The 21,878-nt window shown below is 38.3% G+C and overlaps 1 protein-coding gene across 3 annotated transcripts in view; it reads left to right on the forward strand.

The window, feature by feature from the left end:
• phkb (phosphorylase kinase, beta) overlaps positions 1-21,878 on the forward strand; it is a 149,769-nt gene that overhangs the window by 31,186 nt on the left and 96,705 nt on the right. For all 3 annotated transcript variants that reach the window (XM_056461969.1, XM_056461968.1, XM_056461970.1), the window contains 3 exons: positions 4,409-4,516; positions 6,456-6,536; positions 17,260-17,375. In XM_056461969.1, the coding sequence (XP_056317944.1) occupies positions 4,409-4,516; positions 6,456-6,536; positions 17,260-17,375 (305 nt within the window). The remainder of the gene's footprint in view (positions 1-4,408; positions 4,517-6,455; positions 6,537-17,259; positions 17,376-21,878) is intronic.

A 21,878-nucleotide genomic window follows, 5' to 3' on the forward strand; every position in this document is an offset into this window, starting at 1 on the left:
CAAAGAGGGCCTTGGGCCGACTCTGCTGTGATTGATCAGAATCAGTTCAATTTCAGTTCACATTTATTTCTATAAAGTTCACAGGGTTATGAGATGAATGCTTGGCAAATAAGATGTGTTTTGTACATCTCCTTTAGTGGAGTTTGCTGTACTAGGTATCATGTTTCTTAGCAAGTGGAAAAATGGTTTTGTGACCAGATATATGATTTTTACTAAAGTCAAAGTGCTCTTGAATATAACACTGTGGTTATTGAGTGTCGTGGATGAAAAATCAGTGCATTGGTCTAGATCAGGGGTGCCCAAACTTTTTTGTATGAAGGACCAAAAGCCAAATATCATTGAGAGCCATGGGCCGAAGGTAAATATACAAAACTTCTTCCTGTTAAAGTTGCCATGGGTTATTTCACAATTTATTTTAGAATATTTCAAAATAAATAGAAAACATCACTTTAAATCATATTAACTAATGCTGTATCTCTTTTTAAATTATAACGTATTGCAATAAGAAACATAAACAATTACATTTTTAACACAGTGCAGTTCAATGCTGACTAGTGAAGCAGAATCTGCCTTCGACTTGATTTGCTCACCAAAGTCTTTGCATTGTCGAGTGACCGTTTATACATTTAAACAAAATCAGATTTATTTACACCATTTCATTGAAAAATTTCATTTCAGTTAGCTTTTAACAATAAAACAAATAAACAAACAAACAATCAATTGCATTAAATTTAAATGGACAATATTGAAACCATCCCCATCATTCTCATCACTCCTCTCAGATGGGATGGTGGGCCAAATCAAAGCTTACCATGGGCCCAACTTTGGCCCGCGGGCCATAGTTTGGGCATCTCTAGTGTAGATCCAAATTGTATTATAAAAGCTTGATTTTATGGGTTTTTATTACATGCTATTGTCTAAATTTAACAAGAAAACTACTGGTCATGCAATCTTTTTAAATGAGATAATTTGGAAATTTCATTCTGGTATTATCTGCATGAAAGCTCTACAGACATTGAATTAGATTTTATACCATATTTTCTTACATTAATACTAGTTAATACCAGAGGGCATAAGGCAGACCCTTTCAGTACTCCACACTTAACTGCTGTTAGCTCAGTCTTTTGTGATTGGTCTACTGATTTAAAGTGCATGCTGGAAACAAAACACTCATTACAATATCCGAATTTTAGCTCAGGAGACCTCAGCATTTGTAAACACAGATATGAATGGTAATGATGGTGTCAATTTTACATTTCCAATTCAGATCCAAGTTCTCATTCTTTGTAAGTGGAAGTCACTCTTTTTAAACACAGAAGACAGCTACTTCTCAAAATGTCACCAACGTGAACCAAACTTTTACAAGCCACAGATAAAACTGTAATGCTTGAAGGCGGCTCAAAGTAGAATTTGTTCGCAGGCAGTCAATGAAGACCATAGGGACGTTTGGAGAATCTGTGAATTATGTTGTTTTTGGTTCACTGACCTCTGTGCAACATGTATTCACTTTTTTCTATTTGTGTTAAGACCAATATAGTCTGGGGATAGTGTTTGCTATATTGTGTACACTGATATTTTGACTTTGAGCAGACAATCCCACTGTGTCTGCAGGATTTTAGAAGAGATGATATTCTGGTAATGCATGCCCATGGCAGACGCAAGAAATCTCTGGGGCGTCGTGGGATTTATAGCCTACAGCCTGTGCTAAAATATTTTGATGTGACAGCCTAGTAGTGGTCAACTGATGTGGGTTATTTATTGTATTTTTTTGTGTTAAACTGTGTATTCCATGTAATATGGTCATTTATTTTAAGTATTAATTTGAAATAAACACACATAATAATAATAATAATAATAATAATTATTATTATTATTATTATTATTATTATTATTATTATTATTATTATTATTATTATTATTATTATTTAAAATAGTGGCTAGTTGTCAGAATATCAAAATGACAATTAAATATATAGTAATTTGGCATTGTTTATATATCTAAAAGGTGTAGTGCTCTTGCAGATTCTAATTAGATTTTCTTGACACCTTTATCCTAATAAAAATAATCAGTTCATCTAATAATTTCTGTTTTTGTTATTATTAATATATATATTAATAACTTATGACTTCTGCTGTTTTATTTGTTATTTTTACAATTTTTGCCTTATTTTTGTGTCACATTAAATAGTCATGCTTATATGTTTTGTGACCTCATTCTTGACATCTTGGGAAAAAGCCCCTGCGGCAGTCACGTCTGCTGGGTAGCTGATTGCTTTTCTGTGGTGACTCAGTGCAGAAGCCTCACCTATCGTCTGCATAATCTTCTTATTTACTCGAGTCTGTGTCTTGCATCTGTTCAGTGTACCATTTATTATCATCATCTTCTTCTTCTGTTTGATCACCTTTTTAATTTCATTTGGTGTGTTATGTCTTCAAGTCAATAATATTCTGGTTTTTAATAAGTAAATATTAGAGATGAATATCATTAACTCTGAAAGGATCACTAAATATAGTCATACAAATTGAGCTATTTGTATTGACCCTTGTCTGCAAAACGGACGTGAGCTCTTTTCTGTGATTTTTATAAAACTTCAGATTCTATAGGTTAAATGACCAGGAATAATAAATGGCAGTAAACAGTCAAAAAATAATAAAAGAAGAAAATATAATTTTGCAACATCAAGCTAAATATCAATGGCAGTGAATGAGATCAGAAAACTCAAGCCGGTGGCTATGCCAGCTCGTAAGAGAAAAATTAGGGTCAGTATAACAAAATGTCATGGATGTTTGTAAATTTTGGATAAGTAATTAATACTAATAATAATCAGATTGCCATACTAGTCTATCTGAATATTAAACTATTGAAAAGACTATTTATACATGTAATACTGGTACATGTTGTTTGTGTTTTTATTTCAATTAGTTATGCATTGCTAACATTTCTTAACCATTCTTAACCAAAGTCTCAAAATAATTATAATGTAGTACAAAAAGAAAAAAGAAAAACTTAAGATGTTTGATCTGGACACATAAGAAATTTACATTGCTTTTATAAATTTCCTTTGAGCCATTATAAATATGTATTTTGCTCTAGTCTTGCTTGAATTTCAGACTAGACTTTCACTGCATGCAACCATGAACTGCACATTGTCTTCTGCCTGATTAGAAAATAATTCAATGACCTTACCTAGATGACTTCATTATAGAAAAAATGTAGAAACAAATAGCTTTTTATTTTTCTTTAGTTTAAAGGGATAGTTCGCTCAGCAATGAATATTTACTCACAGTTTACTCTCCTTCTAATGGTTGAGTTTATTTCTTCTATCGAACACAAATGAAGATATTTTGAAGTATTTGAAAAAGGTAACCATTGACTTACATAGTAGGAAAAGCAACGACTGTGGTTACATGATTTCAGCTTTATTTAAAAATATTGTGTGTGTGTGTTGTGGATTAAATAAAGCCAAATAGAACAAATAAAGGGTGGGCAAATTATATAATTTTCAGTTTTGAGTGAACTATCCCTTTAAGGTTTATTTATTTTGTTCACCTGGACATCCGAGTAGAAAAGCCACAACAGACGTTGTGTTATCAGTTGGAAAAAGTATATTTCTAGCTAAATGCATTAATTCATACATACATTTTGTGGGAAGTACTATTATTTGCATGACATGTTTTTTTTTTCTAATATGTGTTCTAGCATATACAGAACTTCCAGTATGACATCACTTGACATAAAGTCCACAAGTACCCTCCAAATACAACAGTTCTTTCTGAATTTGAGTAATTAACTAGCACTGTTATAACGTTTTCCTTACCACACCTCTGAAATCAGCTTGTGTGCAGAAATTCAGTCAAAAACACCAGATTTAATCTAATCTAATCTAATCTAATTTAAACATATTTTCACTGTTGAAGCGTCAGTGATGACAAAGAGTGTATTTGTGTTCAGTAAAGCTGTAAAAGAGCTTGAGAAATAAATGTAGATACTCCTAAATGAGCAGAGCTGTGGTCTGGCTTCATTTATTTTAAGACAAGCAGACATCTGGGAGCACTGCATTTTTCTTGTGGAGTGATCGACGCATTCAGTTTTGCTCCTGAACACCCACATCGCCTTAATTGTTTTAGCTGCTTAAAAATCTGACGTGCGTTTGCTGATTTAATTCAGTATTACAGCACAGGACTTTAGATGTAATAAAATGGCATTCAGGGGCACAATAGTACCATGACCTCAAGGAATATCAATACAATCCCCCACCACCTCCCTCCTACTCACTTATCTTAGTCAGCATTTGATAAATAATGAAACAGTCGATACCTTGGTCATATGTTGCATCTTTTATGGACTCTCCTGCTTTTCCTCTGTTTTTTATTTATTTATTTATTGTCCTTTCTGATGTTTTCACAGGTGGAGAAGTTTAAGCAAGACCCGAGTCCATCCACGTGCCTGCATTCAATTTTTAACGTGCACACTGGAGATGAGGTTTACCCATATAAGGAGTACAACCATCTACAGGTGCTTCCCACCTTCTTTTTACACATTTTATAATTCCCAGCAGTTGTTTGCTTCAGACATGGGATATGCGTATCATGTCTCACTCACTGTATGTATTGGAAAACTTTTTGTTCTACTCATAACTTATGGATTATATCACCTCATTCATAATCACTGCTGGTGTAGCCTAATTCATATTTGCAGACAGCACCAGTGGTCGATGCCCTGTAAACCTTGTTCAACGTTTTTATGATTGATTAATTGATTAATTCTCTCTATACTATAATCTGATATCTGATTAATTGTTAAAAGATTACATTCCTGATTCAAAAACTAAGGAAATTTTTACTCATAAATGCCAGTATTTAATCTGTCTGTTAACCCTTTGGCAAGTATGATCATAGTAGATATTCAGATCTTTGTTTACACTGCTGCTGATCTGGTGAGTCCTGTAAAGTTACTTAAAAAATCAGTCTGTAGACTTTTCAAGAAAACAATATTATTATTTTTGTGCTAAAAATGTCAAATGATCAAAGATCACAATAGAGTAAATTGTGTTTTGAAAGTCATTTAATATTTCCAAAGTACCAGTAGGTGGCAACAAGTAGCTGTTTAAAATGTTTGGTGTTTTAGTATGTTCAAGAGATTTGTTCAAAAATGCTGATTTATACAGTAATGATAAATGCCAGTCAATAATTATTCATTCAAATGGATTTCCAAACAAAAATCACACAAACTAGCAAAAACAACTAGCAAAACCAAGAAAATCTTACTCATAAATGCCAGTATTTAATCTGTCTTTTAAACCTTTGGCAAATATGGTCACAGCAGATATTCATATCTTTGTTTACACTGCTGCTGTCCTAGTGAATCCTGTAAAGTTACTTTAAAAATTCAGTCTGTAGTCTTTTCAAACACACAATATTATATTTGTGCTAAAAATGTCAAACGATCAAAGACCACAATAGAGTAAATTATTAATTGCCAAAGACCACAATAGAGTAAACAATGTTTTGGAAGTCATTTTAATATTTCCAATGTACCAGTAAGTGGCAACAAGTAGCTGTTTAAAAATATTTGGCGTTGAATAGTGTTCAAGAGATTTGTTCAAAAATGCTGATTCATCCAGAAATGATAAATGCCAGTCAATAATTATTCATTCAAACAGATTTATAAACAAAATCAAACAAACTAGCAAAAACAACTAGCAAAACCAAGCAAATCTTACCCATAAATGTCAGTATTTAATCTGTCTTTTAAACCTTTGTCAAGTATGATCATAGCAGATATTCAGATCTTCGTTTACACTGCTGCTGTCCTAGTGAATCCTATAAAGTTACTTTAAAAAGTCTTTTCAAACACACAGTATTATTTTTGTGCTACAAATGTCAAACTATCAAAGACCACAATAGAGTAAATGATTAATTGTCAAAGACCATAGCAGAGTAAATAATGTTTTGAAAGTCATTTTAATTTTCCAGTGTACCAGTTGGTGGCAACAAGTAGCCATTTAAAAATGTTTGGCGTTGAAAAATATGTTCAAGAGATTTGTTCACTACTGACTATTTATTCACTGATTTAGAAGTGGTTCCAAATTTTTAAAGGTTTTTAATTCTGTTGAACACAAAAGAAGATAATTTGAAGAAAGCTAAAAAAAACAAGCAAACAAAAAAACTGATAACCATTGACTTACATTGTAGAAAAAAAAAACATCAGTGCTGTCGAAGTCAATGGTTGCTGGTTTCCAGTTTTTTTTCAATAGGAAGTCAACGGGTTTGGAACAAGTGAAGGCTGATGACAGAATTTTCCGTTTTGGGTCAACTGTTCCTTTAAATAATCAAATGTGGATAAAGTCAGAAGTCTCACACATTCAATTTACAAATGGCAGCATCTGCTTTTACATTTAAAAATAAGGCAAAAAAAAAAGTAATATTGTTATGAAACCTTTCTTTTCCTACAGATCGATGCATTGTCTCTGTTTCTCTTGTACCTGGTTGAAATGATTTGCTCTGGCCTTCAAATAATCTACAACACAGATGAGGTATGATTTGACTTCCAGAACTACCTGTACCCCTTCATATCAGTTCAGTTCATTGAATTATAAAAAGCTCTTTTCACAATACATAATGTCACAAGTAGGCATGGGCGGGTATAAGATTCTGATAGTATGATAACCTTGGATAAAAATATCACGGTTTCAGGGTATCACGGTTTCGCAAAATATTGCTCTAAAATATATTCTTTTTAAATGTCTGGATAAAAAATTAAAATAAAAAATTTCCCTTTGAACACAATATATTTTATTTTTTTTGAAAGATTTATAATATTTTGTAACAGTAAACATGTCAGGCTGAATAATGAAAACGAATCATTGACTTCTGCTGTCTTTATTTGTTTAAAAAACACAGATTTTTTTTACAATTTAAAACTTCTTTGGCTATTTTTTCTGCTGGAGTTATTGTCGTCCTAAAACACACAAAAAAAGTAACTGAAAAATTTTACACATACCTTAGGAACGATGTTACAGAAATTTTTGGCGGTTTTAAAACCTTGACTTTTCCAAACCGCGTTATACTTTGAAAACGGTTATCGTCCCATGCCTACTTACAATGCTGCTTTACAAATAAACATCTCTTAAAGTATTTATCTTCATTCAGTCATTTGACATAATGTGGAGATGTGCATAAGTACAATTGGTTTCCCTTCAACAGGATTTTAACAGATTTACTATTCTTAGCAAAAGAAAACACATTTATTTTAAAAGCAAGCCGCAATCAAGCAATAGACTAGTGGTTTTCAACCTTTTTTTTAACTCCGTAAGCAATGCACAAACAAAACCAAAACTTTGCTAAACTGAATGTGTGCAAATAAGACAAAACAAAACTCACAAATTATGTAAATCTCTAGAGCATAGGTCTCAAACTCAATTCCTGGAGGGCCGCAGCTCTGCAGAGTTTTGCACCAACCCTAATCAAACACAGCTGATCCAAATAATCGAGGTGTTCCAAAGAGTCATGAGTTGGATGAGTCAAGTTGGATGAGCTTTGATCAGGGTTGGAGCAAAACTCTGCAGAGCTGAGGCCCTCCAGCAATGGAGTTTAAGACCTATGTGCTAGATTGTTACAAAGGTATTAATATATGTCACGTAATTACGCAATTTACTGCCACTGAACTTACAAGGACCATGTACAGTACATTACATACAGAAAATTGGAATTAATGGATTGGAGGGTTTTGATTTTCAGTGGGACTGTTAGGTTCTGCCCTGATGGTTGCAGTAGGATAGGTTATGAAATGTTTTCCACCCAAAATCATGTCTGTAGCCACTGGGTGTCTCTCGGTTTGCCTGAGGATTTGCTCTGAAGGCATTTAGGCCATGACTATATTGAGCAATTAAGCTGTAAAAAATATTCCTGCAGAAATAAAGTTAAGCTGAGTTGAAATGGTTTAGGGCAAAAAGCCGTGAGATCATTTATGCAACTGTTCAAGCACTCTGTTTGGAAAATACTTTGGCAAGAAATAAGAAACTGTCTTTTAAAGGGCCTCTTCAAATTCTAGCAGCGTTCACCTCTGACCTCTGGATTCACACAGCAGAGGAGACACTGAGATGTGTGAGCTGCTGCTGTAATAGTTGTGTAATCTCTCTCTTTTCTTTGGGCTGTGCGGACCTCCTTAATAGCATCTTTTATTCCTGCTGTCTTCGCATAGAGGCATTTACTTAACACTCAACTGGTACACCACTGCCTGTTGAATAACTTCAACTTCTATTTATGCATCCACATTATGTGCTGTATATCTTCAAGCACGTTCTTTTACTTAAATGTTTTGTTTTCTGTACAGCTCTTTGGTGTACATGACAGGCGGTGTCAACTTTTTAGCTGAGCCTCCCACCCAAGCCTTACCAAATTGTCACAGTATAGCTTTTATTTTGCTGTTTGCAAAAGAGGCCTAATTGACGTCTCTAAACAGTGCCTACTCGGGTGTGTAATGCAATTAAAAAAACACAGTCATGAAATCAGCAGCCCATTACATTGTATTATTAATGAACAGCAGAACAAATCAGGGAGAAATTGCCAGTTTAATATTTTTCCAGCCCATCGTTGGCAGTGCATTTATTTATTTCTTTTTTGTTATATAATTCTCTGGCTGCCCTGCTTGTGGTTTGGCTTAGTAGTTTGATTTGGAATTAGAAGTAAAAGGTTATGGTTAAGTTTTTTTGGTATACCAGACCACTTTTATATCCTTGAATTAAGCATCATCTATTTGATAAATACTGTAATAGAATAATAGAATAGTGGTTTATATGTATCGTATGCATACTTGTTGGTTATCCAGCCAGACTGTTTGCAAATGAGGTTTCAGTGAACAGTTAATGTTTATTTAAGATTTGACTTGTTTTTGTTAGGATTTGGTTTTAATTTATATTTGTCTGTTTGTTTCTTTTTATATTGTTTATAATTTTGTTTATTGTTTTGGATGTTGTTTAGATTTTCTTTGTTGATGGCTTGGCTTAGCTTGGTATTGGTTGGTATTGTTTGCTCGGTTTTTGCTTTGTTTTTGTTCATGATTCTGTTTATTTTATGTGTTTTGTTTTTGTTCATGTTTTTGTTTTCAGTTTTGTTTTATTTTTGGTTTGTTTCAGTGATGGTTGTTTTTTCTTGTTGGTTTTCTAGCCAGAAAGTTTACAAATGTCAGGGATCTGGATGAAGAGAAGATTGGTGAGACACAGGTGCAGGTCTTCAATAATGTTTATTTATAGAGCCTGAATTCTCTCAAGGGGGCAACAAAAAAAAAAACTGAAAGTTTCTCCGTAATGGAGCTGGCACAATGGCCCACCATTCACAAAAAACACAGAGCAGTGAGGAAATATAGTCTTAAAAAGATACAAAATGAAACAACTCCGAAGAGGCCAGAGAAACTATCCACAAGTGGGTGCAATATCCTGACACCCGACAGGGGGCGATGAGTCCGGCGGCCGCTGACTGAATCAGCGTGGCCACGAAGAAGACGGAGGCTTTGAGACCGGCGAGAGAGAGGCGAAAGCCGGCTGAGTAGTGACGGAGAATCAGATGGGCAGCGAAACAAAAATGGGTGGGAAATGGCTTGAAGGCAGATGGAGAAAACAATATTAGGAAAAATCGACAGGGCATCAGACACGACAAAACTCACAGGACTAAGCAGGAACAGGACTAGACCGGGAGATCGCCCGACATGCAGGAAGGGGAACAGCTACAATCTGACACAGAACTACGGTCAAGGGAGGAGTAAATAGGGTGAGAAATCAAGGAAACCAGGTGAGTGGAATTAGCTAGATAACCTGATGGAAAGTAATAGAGCGGATGGGTGGGGAAGCGAGAAGTAAACAAAGCATGGTGTGAGTGAACACAAAACGAGTTAAAGACAAAACACAAGGAATGAACCTGTGATCAGACCGAGGATGTGACAGTACCCCCCCCCTACGGACGCCACAGGGCGCCCTAGGGAGGGGGCTCACCTCGTCTCCGACGAAATTCCTCGACCAACCCCTGGTCCAGGACATCCCGGGCCGGGATCCAGCTCCTCTCCTCCGGGCCATAGCCCTCCCAGTCCACTAGGTATTGGAAACCACGACCCCTACGTCTGACGTCTAGTAATCTCCTGACTGTATATGCTGGAGAACCATCCACTAGACGGGGGGGAGGGGGGGAAGGGGTCGGGACAGTGGGAACAAGAGGGGAGTACAAAACAGGTTTAACCCTAGACACATGAAAGACTGGGTGTACCCGACCAAGCGTAGGAGGGAGCTTGAGCCGAACTGCCACGGGACTTAACACCTTGGTGATCCGGTATGGACCAATGAACCTGGGAGCCAATTTACGTGAGACGGTCCTGAGAGGCAGGTCCTTGGTTGATAGCCATACCCTTTGACCACTAACATAGCAGGGGGTGGAAGTCCGATGACGGTCAGCCGCTGCTTTGGTCCGCCTACTGGCCTGGGCCAAGGCCTCCTTGGCTCTACTCCAGGTGCGTCGACACCGTTGGACAAAAGCCAAGGCAGACGGAACCGCAGCATCGGGTTCCTGTGAGGGAAACAGGGGTGGTTGATAACCAACACAACACTGAAATGGTGACATACCTGTAGAGGAGACTGGTAGAGTATTATGAGCATATTCTACCCAGGACAGTTGTTGACACCAGGAGCTCGGATTCTGGGATGCCAGGCAGCGGAGAGTGCGTTCCAAATCCTGGTTAGCCCGCTCAGACTGCCCATTGGTCTGAGGATGAAATCCTGATGACAGACTCGTAGAGGCCCCGATCTGTCGACAGAATTCCTTCCAGAACCGGGAGACGAACTGGGGACCCCTATCAGAAACCATGTTGACCGGAAGACCATGAATCCGGAAAACGTGGTCCACCACCGCCTGAGCAGTCTCCTTGGCTGAGGGCAATTTAGGGAGAGGAATGAAGTGGGCCGCCTTAGAAAATCGATCCACCACTGTAAGGATGACAGTGTTTCCTCTTGATACTGGTAAACCAGTTACAAAATCAAGGGCAAGGTGTGACCAGGGACGGGAGGGGATGGGAAGGGGGCAGAGCAGACCCGTGGGAGGAGAGTTAGAGCTCTTGTTCTGGGCGCAAACTGAGCAGGCAACCACAAACTGCCTGACATCCTTGGCCATGGATGGCCACCAAAATCGCTGCCGGATGGCTGCCAGCGATCTCCGAACTCCTGGATGACAGACTAATCTGGATGAGTGACCCCACTGGATGACCTGTGAACGCAGAGCAGAAGGAACAAATAATTTGCCTGCTGGAACCCTCTGAGGGGGTTGGCACTCTCGTAAGGCCCTCAGGACCAGACTCTCAATTTCCCAAGAGAGGGAGGCCACCACCACGCCCCTGGGCAGGATGGTGTCCTTTGAAACCTCCCTCTCTGGGGCCTCAAACAGGCGAGAGAGAGAGTCGGGTTTGACATTCTTAGACCCTGGCCTGTACGAGAGAGTGAAATTAAAACGGCTGAAGAAGAGGGACCAGCGGGCTTGTCTTGCATTAAGCCTCTTGGCAGAATTTATGTATTCTAGGTTCCTGTGGTCTGTCCAGACCACAAAAGGCTGCTCTGCGCCCTCCAGCCAGTGGCGCCACTCCCCCAAAGCGAGCCTGACTGCCAACAACTCCCGATTGCCTATGTCATAGTTTCGTTCCGTGGGGGTCAGACGGTGGGAGAAGAAAGCACAGGGATGAACTTTCCCATCCCGAAGAGATCGTTGTGATAGAACTGCGCCTACTCCGACCTCAGAAGCATCTACCTCGACAATGAACTGCTGTTTAGGATCTGGAAAAGATAAGACAGGAGCAGAGATAAAACGGGACTTGAGTTTATCAAAGGCCTCCTGAGCCTTATTCCCCCATCTAAACAGTATCTTGGAGGAGGTGAGTGCTGTTAAGGGTGCAGCAATCTGGCCAAAGTTCCTGATGAAACGCCGATAAAAGTTGGCGAAACCCAGGAACCGCTGCAATGCCTTGCGAGAGTCGGGAGTTGGCCACTCGGCAACAGCCCTTACCTTCGAAGGATCAGCACAGATCTCACCCGCCGAAATTAAAAACCCCAGAAACGATACCGACTTGGTGTGAAAGACGCACTTCTCCGCCTTAACGAACAGTTGGTTCTCTAAGAGTCGTTGCAGCACCTGGCGAACATGCTGAGTGTGTACCTGCAGAGAGGGAGAGAATATAAGTATGTCATCCAAGTACACGAAGACAAACTGGTTTACCATGTCTCTCAACACGTCATTGACCAGGGCCTGGAAGACAGCCGGGGCGTTGGTCAGACCAAAAGGAAGGACCCGATATTCAAAGTGTCCCGTGGGGGTGTTGAAGGCTGTCTTCCACTCATCCCCCTCCCGAATGCGAACCAAATGATATGCATTACGGAGGTCCAACTTGGTGAAGACTTGGGCTCCCTGCAAGAGTTCAAAGGCTGAGGACATAAGAGGTAAGGGGTACCTGTTCTTAATGGTGATGTCATTCAGCCCTCGATAATCAATGCAGGGACGGAGGGAGCCGTCCTTCTTCTTGACGAAGAAGAACCCAGCTCCCGCAGGGGATGAGGAGGAACGGATGAGGCCGGCTTTAAGGGATTCGTTAATATACTTGTCCATGGCCTCTCTTTCAGGACGGGACAGAGAGTACAAACGTCCCTTAGGCGGAGAAGTGCCTGGGAGAAGCTTAATGGCACAATCGTAAGGTCGATGCGGAGGCAAGGAGGTGGCCCGGGCCCTGCTAAAGACCAGGTGCAGGTCGCGGTACTCCGCTGGAACCCCGGCCAGATCCACAGACTCAACCTGTAACACAGAAGGTACAGAAACAGGAAACAGGGCAGGACCAAGGCAAGACTTAAGACATGATTGACTCCAAGACAAGACAGAATTTCCAGACCAATCCACGTGAGGGCCATGCTTTACCAACCAAGGGTGCCCTAAAATTATAGGTGCACTGGGTGAGTCTAGAAGGTAAAGCGTGGTAACCTCACGATGATTGCCGGATACAATAAGACTTACACTAGGGGTGGTGTGTGAAACGGTGGCGATAAGAGTACCATCAAGGGAGTGGGCGAGAACTGGTTCAGCAAGAGGAATGGTCGGAATACCCCACTGAGCAGCCACAGCGCGGTCCATGAAATTTCCCTCTGCCCCCGAGTCAATGAGAGCAGAACAGGAACTGGAAATGCCTTCATACTGAACCACAACAGGGAGGAGGGTGCGAGATGAGGGGGAAGAGAAAGGAATAGCGCCCACCAGGATCCCTCGTCTCACTGGTGAGCCTTGGCTTTTACTGGGCATTTCACAGCAAAATGTCCTGGCTTGCCACAATATAGACACAGGCCCTGAGCTAGTCGCTGTTGTTTCTCCAGAGACGTTAGGTGGAGACGTCCCACTTGCATTGGCTCAGGGTCCAAGGGAGGTACTGTGGTGGAAAGGGAACAAGGGTCCTCCCTCCTGGTTGAAGAGTGAAATAGTCTTCGATGATCTCGACGACGGAGACGGCCCTCTATGCGAAGCGCCAAATTCGTGAGGGTGTCGAAGTCTTGTGGTAGGTCGTGGGTAGCTAGTTCATCCTGGATGTCTTCATTCAGTCCCGCTCGGAACATGGCATGACAGGCCTCCTCATTCCAATCGCATGAGGCCGCCAGTGTCTTAAATTTAATGGCATACTCAGTGACAGACTGACCTCCCTGACGAAGACGCGCTAGTTGGTCTGCCGCCTCCTGACCCCTGGCAGATCGGTCAAAGAGCCGGATCATCTCATGGCGGAGATTACTGAAAGAGGAACAGCATGGTGCTCTGGCCTCCCAGACAGATGTTCCCCAGTCACGAGCTCTGCCCGTGAGAAGGGTAAGTACAAAGGCCACTCTAGTCTCCTCAGCAGCATAAGTGCGTGGCTGGAGGGCGAAGACAACCGAGCACTGGGACAGGAATGCCCGGCATGAAGAGGGATCCCCATCATAGGTGGGGGGATTGTTGCAGCGCGGTTCCGGGGCCTGGTGGGACGCCTGAGCCCCCTGCAGGGCCTCGAACTGAAGCTCTTGTAGGCGCGCCGTGAGATCAGCCACCTGATTGGTCAGATACTCCACTTCCCTGGAGGTGCTGGTGAGTCGTGACTCGTGCTGACCTAACAAAACTCCTTGTTGAGCTAAAGCAGACCTGACCGATTCTTGACCTGCTGTGTCCATCCTGGTCAGATTGTAATGTCAGGGATCTGGATGAAGAGAAGATTGGTGAGACACAGGTGCAGGTCTTCAATAATGTTTATTTATAGAGCCTGAATTCTCTCAAGGGGGCAACAAAAAAAAAACTGAAAGTTCCTCCGTAATGGAGCTGGCACAATGGCCCACCATTCACAAAAAACACAGAGCAGTGAGGAAATATAGTCTTGAAAAGATACAAAATAAAACAACTCCGAAGAGGCCAGAGAAACTATCCACAAGTGGGTGCAATATCCTGACACCCGACAGGGGGCGATGAGTCCGGCGGCTGCTGACTGAATCAGCGTGGCCACGAAGAAGACGGAGGCTTTGAGACCGGCGAGAGAGAGGCGAAAGCCGGCTGAGTAGTGACGGAGAATCAGATGGGCAGCGAAACAAAAATGGGTGGGAAATGGCTTGAAGGCAGATGGAGAAAACAATATTAGGAAAAATCGACAGGGCATCAGACACGACAAAACTCACAGGACTAAGCAGGAACAGGACTAGACCGGGAGATCGCCCGACATGCAGGAAGGGGAACAGCTACAATCTGACACAGAACTACGGTCAAGGGAGGAGTAAATAGGGTGAGAAATCAAGGAAACCAGGTGAGTGGAATTAGCTAGATAACCTGATGGAAAGTAATAGAGCGGATGGGTGGGGAAGCGAGAAGTAAACAAAGCATGGTGTGAGTGAACACAAAACGAGTTAAAGACAAAACACAAGGAATGAACCTGTGATCAGACCGAGGATGTGACAACAAATGCTGTTTCAGTGAAAAGTGTTCAGTGTTTATATAATGTTTTCAAAGGAGTTAATGTTTATTAAGATTTGGTTTTGGCTTTGGTTTTAATTTATATTTGTTGTTTGTTTTTTTATGTTGTTTTTAGTAGTTGTTTTGTTTATTGCTTTGTTGTTGTTTAGTTTGTTGAGTTTGTTTGGTTTTGCATTGCTTGGCTTGGTATTGTTTGGATTTGTTTGTTCTGTTTTTGTTTTATTTGTTTTGTTTTTGTTTTCAGTTTAGTTTTGGTTTTATTTTTGTTAGTTTGTTTGTTTTGGTTATGGTTGTTTTTGCTTTTAATTTTTTTTCATTTTGTCTGTTTTTATTGTATGCATTAGAATTGGCAACAGGTTGAATTAGACTTCAGTTGTTAATTAGGACTTACTCATTTGTGACTACATTTTGGTAACTGTTGGGAAAAATAATAAAAATAATATATAGAATATTTTATTTGCTGTTGTTCTGCAGGAACATATGCAAAGTTAACAATCATTTACATTTTTAATCATATCTACCAGAGATTAAGAGCTGTTTGTGTCCATGTCCTATTCTCTTTGAAGCTCATTTAAAACGTTTAGGCTTTGGTTTTAATTTATATTTGTTTGTTTGTTTTATAATGTTATTAATTTTGTTTATTGTTTTGGTTGTTGTTTAAATCTGCTTTGTTGATTTTGTTTGGCTTGGCTTAGCTTAGTATTGTTTGATTTTTTTTTTTTGTTTGCTCTTTTTTTTTTTTTCCTTGGTTTGTTTTGTTTTTGTTAATGATTCTGTTTGCAGTTTAGTATTGGATTTATTTTTTTTGTTTGTTTCAGTTATGGTTGTTTTTGCTTTTAGCCTTTTCTTGTTGGTCATCCAGCCAGAAAGTTTGCAGTGAAAAAATCTGTTTATTTAATGTTCGCAAAGGTAGTATATGTTTATTTAAGATTTGTTTTTGGCTTTGGTATAAATTTATATTTGTTGTTTGTTTTTTTATGTCGTTTTGTTTATTGCTTTGTTGTTGTTTGGTTTTGCTTGGCTTAACATCGTTTGCTTTTTTTGTTGTTTTGCTTTTGTTTTCAATTTGGTTTTGTTTTAGTTTTTTTAGTTAGTTTGTTTCAGTTATGATTGTTTTTTGCTTTTAGTTTTTTTTTGTTGTTTGTTTTGTTTGCCTGTTTTTAGTTTATGCACAAGAATTGGCAACAGGTTGAATTAGACTTGTTATTTAGGACTGACTCATTTGTAATTGTTTGGGGAAAAAAAAAGAAAAAAATATATAGAATACTATATTTGGTGCTGTTGTGCAGGAACATATGACAGCATTGACAATCATTTGTTTAAATTTCTAATCCTATCTACCAGAGATTAGGAACTGTTTGTGTGAGCCCCCTATTCTCTTTGAAGCTCATTTAAAACTTTAACCTATTACATTACTTAGAAGGAATATTTGGCTTACTAATGATTAATAAATGTAAGAAAGAATAAATGTCTATTGTAAGAAAGACTATGTCACTGACTTGCAGACCAAACAGTACAGTGATTAATTAAACATATTATCCAGCAAACACAAGCGACTGTAACTGATCCATCTTTATGCTCATAAAAGTTACACTCCTTCTCTGCACTTGCTCGTTGCAGCCGAAAGAAGGAAGAAGAGAGAAAATAGTGCCACCCCGGGCCAGCGGTATTCATTAAGATACCATAAAGCTCGTCACATTAATCATCTTAGTCCAGGCCCAAAAATAAAAATGCTCAAGCCATCCCTCTCTCCTCTTTTTTTCCCCTCCGCATTTTGTCTTTCGCCTACCTTCCTCGATGCCCCATTTTAGCGTGCTTTAGGGGCCCTCAGTTCTCTTCATGTTAAATTAAAAGTGCTGTCAGCCCAGCCTCCCCGGGTGTTTGAACATTTCCTCATTTATGTACCGTAAAGTCATCATTCTTTCTCCCATCTTATTTTTCTTACGGCTTCATTCCACATTGGGGTTGGGAAGTATCGAGGGGCTTATAACATTACCAATGCCACCCATAGAAGTGATGAATCACTTTCGCTGCTCTGTATTTTAAATCATTATTCAAATTAATTTCATGAATAATCTGAATATTAGATGGGTAAGATAAAGGAATGCTGATGAATTGGCATATTAAAAAAACAGTCATGGCCTAGAACGGCAAGAGGGCAGGGCTACTTCTCTGTGTAAACCTTTTCACATGTTGATGTTTGCTAATGTATAGATTGAGAGCTTGGTGTGATGTTTTTTTTTTTTTTTTACATGTTTGCCCTTGTAGGTATCATTTATTCAGAATCTGGTCTTCTGTGTGGAAAGGGCGTACCGTGTGCCAGACTTTGGCATGTGGGAACGGGGAAGCAAATATAACAATGGAAGCACAGAACTGCATTCAAGGTGAGTTTTGTCACTTCTTTTCTGTTCTCTTTTATAGATTTGTCATTAAATTAACCTGATACATGACAAGTGATGTAGATATAAAACAATATAATATGACTAGATGATAGTATAGTTATTTTAATAAAATTCCTACTGATCAAATATAATAGCAGTTAATGAGTCTTTTATACATGTACTTGTTGATATTAACCAGCATTGTAATATTTGTGCATACATGATATCTTTTTATAACAATTAAAAATATATTTAATATGACTTCTGTTAAGTTTACCTGAATGATAATCTATAAAAACACTAAGATTTTTCAGTGATTTGTAATAAATCCATTTTTTTAAACAAAACATTATAATTAATTTCTACATTTAATTGTAGCATTTAAAATAATTAGTTTTAGTGTTGTCTCTTTTGACAAATTATTATAGATTTTTAAATATAGTTTTTTTTTTAATATCAGCTCATTCTATACGGATGGTTAATTTGCGTGTATGTATATGAGCAATATCACACGAGTAGCAGCACTAGTGGGAGGTGTGCGTTAGCTAGAAGCCTAGGCCGAGTGTTTTAGTGTCCCACCAGGGACATTATACAGCCATATCACACTGCTAAAAGTGTGAAATTGCGTTCACACAACAGTTCGATGGCATAATTGTGCAAATAAAAAAAAAAAGAAAATCATACACAGAGAGTCTCAAAAATTGTTTGAGGAACTACTTTCGCCATTCATTCACATCTGGAGCTGGGATTTGATGGTCAAAACAGCAAAAACCGTTGTTTGCAAAGTCACTTTAGAGATATTTAAGTGATTCTCTAACATATTGTCTAAAGTGATGACAAAACAGGCGATTTTGCCCACATTTTAAGATTATAAGGCTGAACTGCATGAAATGTCATCAGTCTGCAGATATTTCCCAGTATTTCTCTGTTGGAATTAGGAGATCACAATAATTAACTCCAAAAAGCCAAAGCAAAGCAAACAGATTGCTATGGTATAAATACAGAACTACAACATACAAAAGAAAGAGAGATCGGCTTAGAATGTCACTTGCCTGTTTTATAATGACTTGATCAGATGGAGTTTGAAATTTCGCTGAGTTTTTCTTCACTAAGGTTAATTATGCGCTCTTTGTCGCCATCTTGTGGCAGAACATCAACCATCTTTGCTCTGCTCAGTATGACAGGCTGATGGATGCCGACGCGCTGTATCTTCGAAATTAGAAATGTTTAAAATATTAACATTTATAAGGCACTATGCTTATAAATATACTGCATACAATCTAAACAACTACATTCTCATTTTAAAAAAAGCCCTAAAATGTACATTGTTGTCCAACAGCTGCAATATTTGCCAAACTGTAGTGAGTCTATTCATCTGCTGTCAATCTATGTGGGTGGAGAAATACACAAGGGTGAAGAGCCTGTACGAGTGCTGTTATTGCAGAATATCGGACAGCTATGAGCCAATCAGATTTGAGAACCAGACAGAACTGTTGTATATATATATATTTTTTTTTTCAGCTATTTTTCAGCCATGATTTTTGTGTCAGCTCATCCATATTCATGTTGAATGCTGATTGTCTTAGGCAAAGAATTTAATTTAAAATTCAGCTGTGTAATTTAATTTTAATCACAACTCAAAATGGCACAGAGCATTAGTTTCTTTTCTAAACCTGTATTTATTCTCAAAGTACTCCTAATGCTCAGTATGGAGTAAAACAAATGTTTGCTTACCACTCGCATTAATGCAACTCAGCCCCTGGAACAATGTGAGAATGTTTCAGCTCATGTTGAGGATGTTATAGATTGGAGCGTGTTTTGATGGCCCTCCAGAAAGGGTAGCACTTCATTTCACCTCCTCTGGTTGAGTCCATGAGTGAATAAACTCTAACTGAGAGGACTCACATAGAGAAGCTGCTATCTGCCCAATGCAGAAGTGATTCTCAGCACTCTGCAGACAGTATGGACTGTGGCTTTGCCCAGACAATATGCTTTTTTTAGAAGAGCAAGTCGATAGGCAGTGACTCCAGCACATTACTCTGCCTCTCTTTCATAACCAGCCTCAATAATGATTCTCTCAATCACAGGTTCCTTATCTTGAAGTCACAGCATCCCCACTGAGCCAATTAGAGTATTGACTTCTGCTCTTTGCACTTTTAACTGAATGAAGAATCTAGTTTAGCATTTTAAGCAGGTATTGAAATATTTTATAATGATCAGTTTATGATTCACCACTCAGTTGTCGGTCAAGCAGGGGAGAGCTGGTGTAATTGGTATAATAATATATATATATATATATATATATATATATATATATATATATATATATATATATATATATATATATATATATATATATATATATATATATATATATATATTTATTTCATTTTCATTACTTTGTTCACTTTTTCAGAAAGTATGTACTGTACTTTTAACTTTTGTACTGTAATTATGAAACTTGAAGTGTAAATGGTAAAAACATTAATAATGTTACAAAAGTTTCTATTTCAAATAAATGTTTATTTCTAAACATTATACTCAGAGTATCCTGAAAAGTATCATCGAATCTTCAAAAGCATTGAGCAGCGAAAATTTTTCTAACATTGATAATAGATATAGTTTACCCAAAACTAAAATTTCTCTCATCATTTACTAATCTTTCTTACTCAAACCTGTTAAAGTTTTATTCTTCTGTTAAAAACAAAATAAGATATTTTAACAAAAGTTGGAAACCCCATTTAATTCCATATAGTATTTGTTTTACTACCATACAAAGTCAATGGGTACAGTTGTTCAGCTTTGTAGAAAATATCTCCTTTTATGTTTAACAGAATAAGGAAAACATATAAAGGTTATATAAATGCTACTGTAATGAAGGCTAGTTAGCGAAGTACTATGCAGGTAACCTCACTCCTCTGACCTCTTAAGGTGCTCTAGCGACAGACACTATAGGCCATGGTCTTTAGCCTCCTTGTTAGAGCAACCGACTCCCATGCTATGAATTGCCAGTTCCATCCTAGCTCAGACTGTTTTGGGTGCAGTAGGACCAGTGGGTTACACTACTTTAGGATGAATGAATAGGGAGTAAATAAATAGATGCTCCTTTTTGGGTTACATGTGGGGGCTCGTCCGGGATGGGAGTGAGGTTGGAATGAGTGTAATGGAGGACAACTAACGAAGTGTTATGCAGGTAAACCTCACTCCTCCTTCTAAAGGTGCTCTAGGGACAGATGGTTGAGGCCATGGTCTTTAGCCTCTTTGTTAGAGCAACCATATCCCATAAAAATATTAATATTAATACACCATCAATCAACTAAATTTATTAAACAACCGATATTACATTCTAATCGATCATGTGCCACTAAAGACTGCAGTAATGACTGCTAAAAAAATGTAGCCTTGCCATCACAGAAGTAAATGGCAATTAATAAATGGCAGGAATAGTTTTCAGTAATAGTTTTTTGTTATCAATTTCTACTCTATTTTTGAGAAGTGAATGCAGCCTTAAATCCATGTAAATTAGTCTTATTAAGAAGATTTAGTATTGCAATTTTATGCACCTAAGACAGGTTTTTAGTCCCTTAATGAAAACCTTTAATTTCATCAGATGATTGGAATTTTGCTACGTTGTTAAAATCATTGAGCCATTATTATCGTCATTATATTAAGTGTAATAAAGATTGCAATTAGATTTAGCTTTAGTGTTTTAGAGGCAACATTCTTACATTCTAAAAAAAAAAAAAAAAAAACTGATGTTACGAGTAGTCACAAAACTCCTGAGGGCTGTAATTCAGGACCACTCTAGAGGCCTGATTAAAACTTTCTGTTGCAATTCTGTCACAAACGTTCAGTTTAATTAGAATGGGAATAAAAATATTTCACCCAATCACCAATACAGAACCCACTTTTCAGCATTAATATAAAACTTTCAACAAACATAATATTCATGTCAGTTTTTACCACGTCTAGTTAAGATTTGGCTCAATAAGCTTGAATGTAAGTATAACATAGTCTTTCTGCATCATTGTCAGAATTTACCAATATATTAGGGTCTCCCTTCTGTCTAGGCATAAAATCAATAGTGCCTCAGCCTTATGTAGCTTGATTGTGATCATGGCTGATGGTTTGGTTTGGATGCACGAGGCAGACCTGGATTCTACCGTGTTCTTTTCAATTTAGAATTACTCCCAGTGCCTTTCAGTTTGCTCGTTTTCTGCATTTTTGCTATTGATTTTCCTCGCCAAGAGCAATTGGATACTTTTTTTTTATTGCTCAGCACACCTATGTAGCTCTAATCGTGTGCTCTAATCGTATGCTTCACAAGAGTGAGTGGCTGAAGAAGCAAAAATGACAGAAATTATTAGCTTTGTTTAACCTCAAAGGAGTCTTTCATGGATAAAACGGCTTTAGAGACCGGCACCTGAAGAGGAACAGAACTGGGTTTAATGAGAGCTCGGTTCTCTGTTCGCACAAAAAATCTATTTAGTGCAATATTCATTTGTC

The sequence above is a fragment of the Danio aesculapii genome, chromosome 7, assembly GCF_903798145.1.
Source record: "Danio aesculapii chromosome 7, fDanAes4.1, whole genome shotgun sequence".
In the NCBI taxonomy this organism is placed as follows: domain Eukaryota; kingdom Metazoa; phylum Chordata; class Actinopteri; order Cypriniformes; family Danionidae; genus Danio; species Danio aesculapii.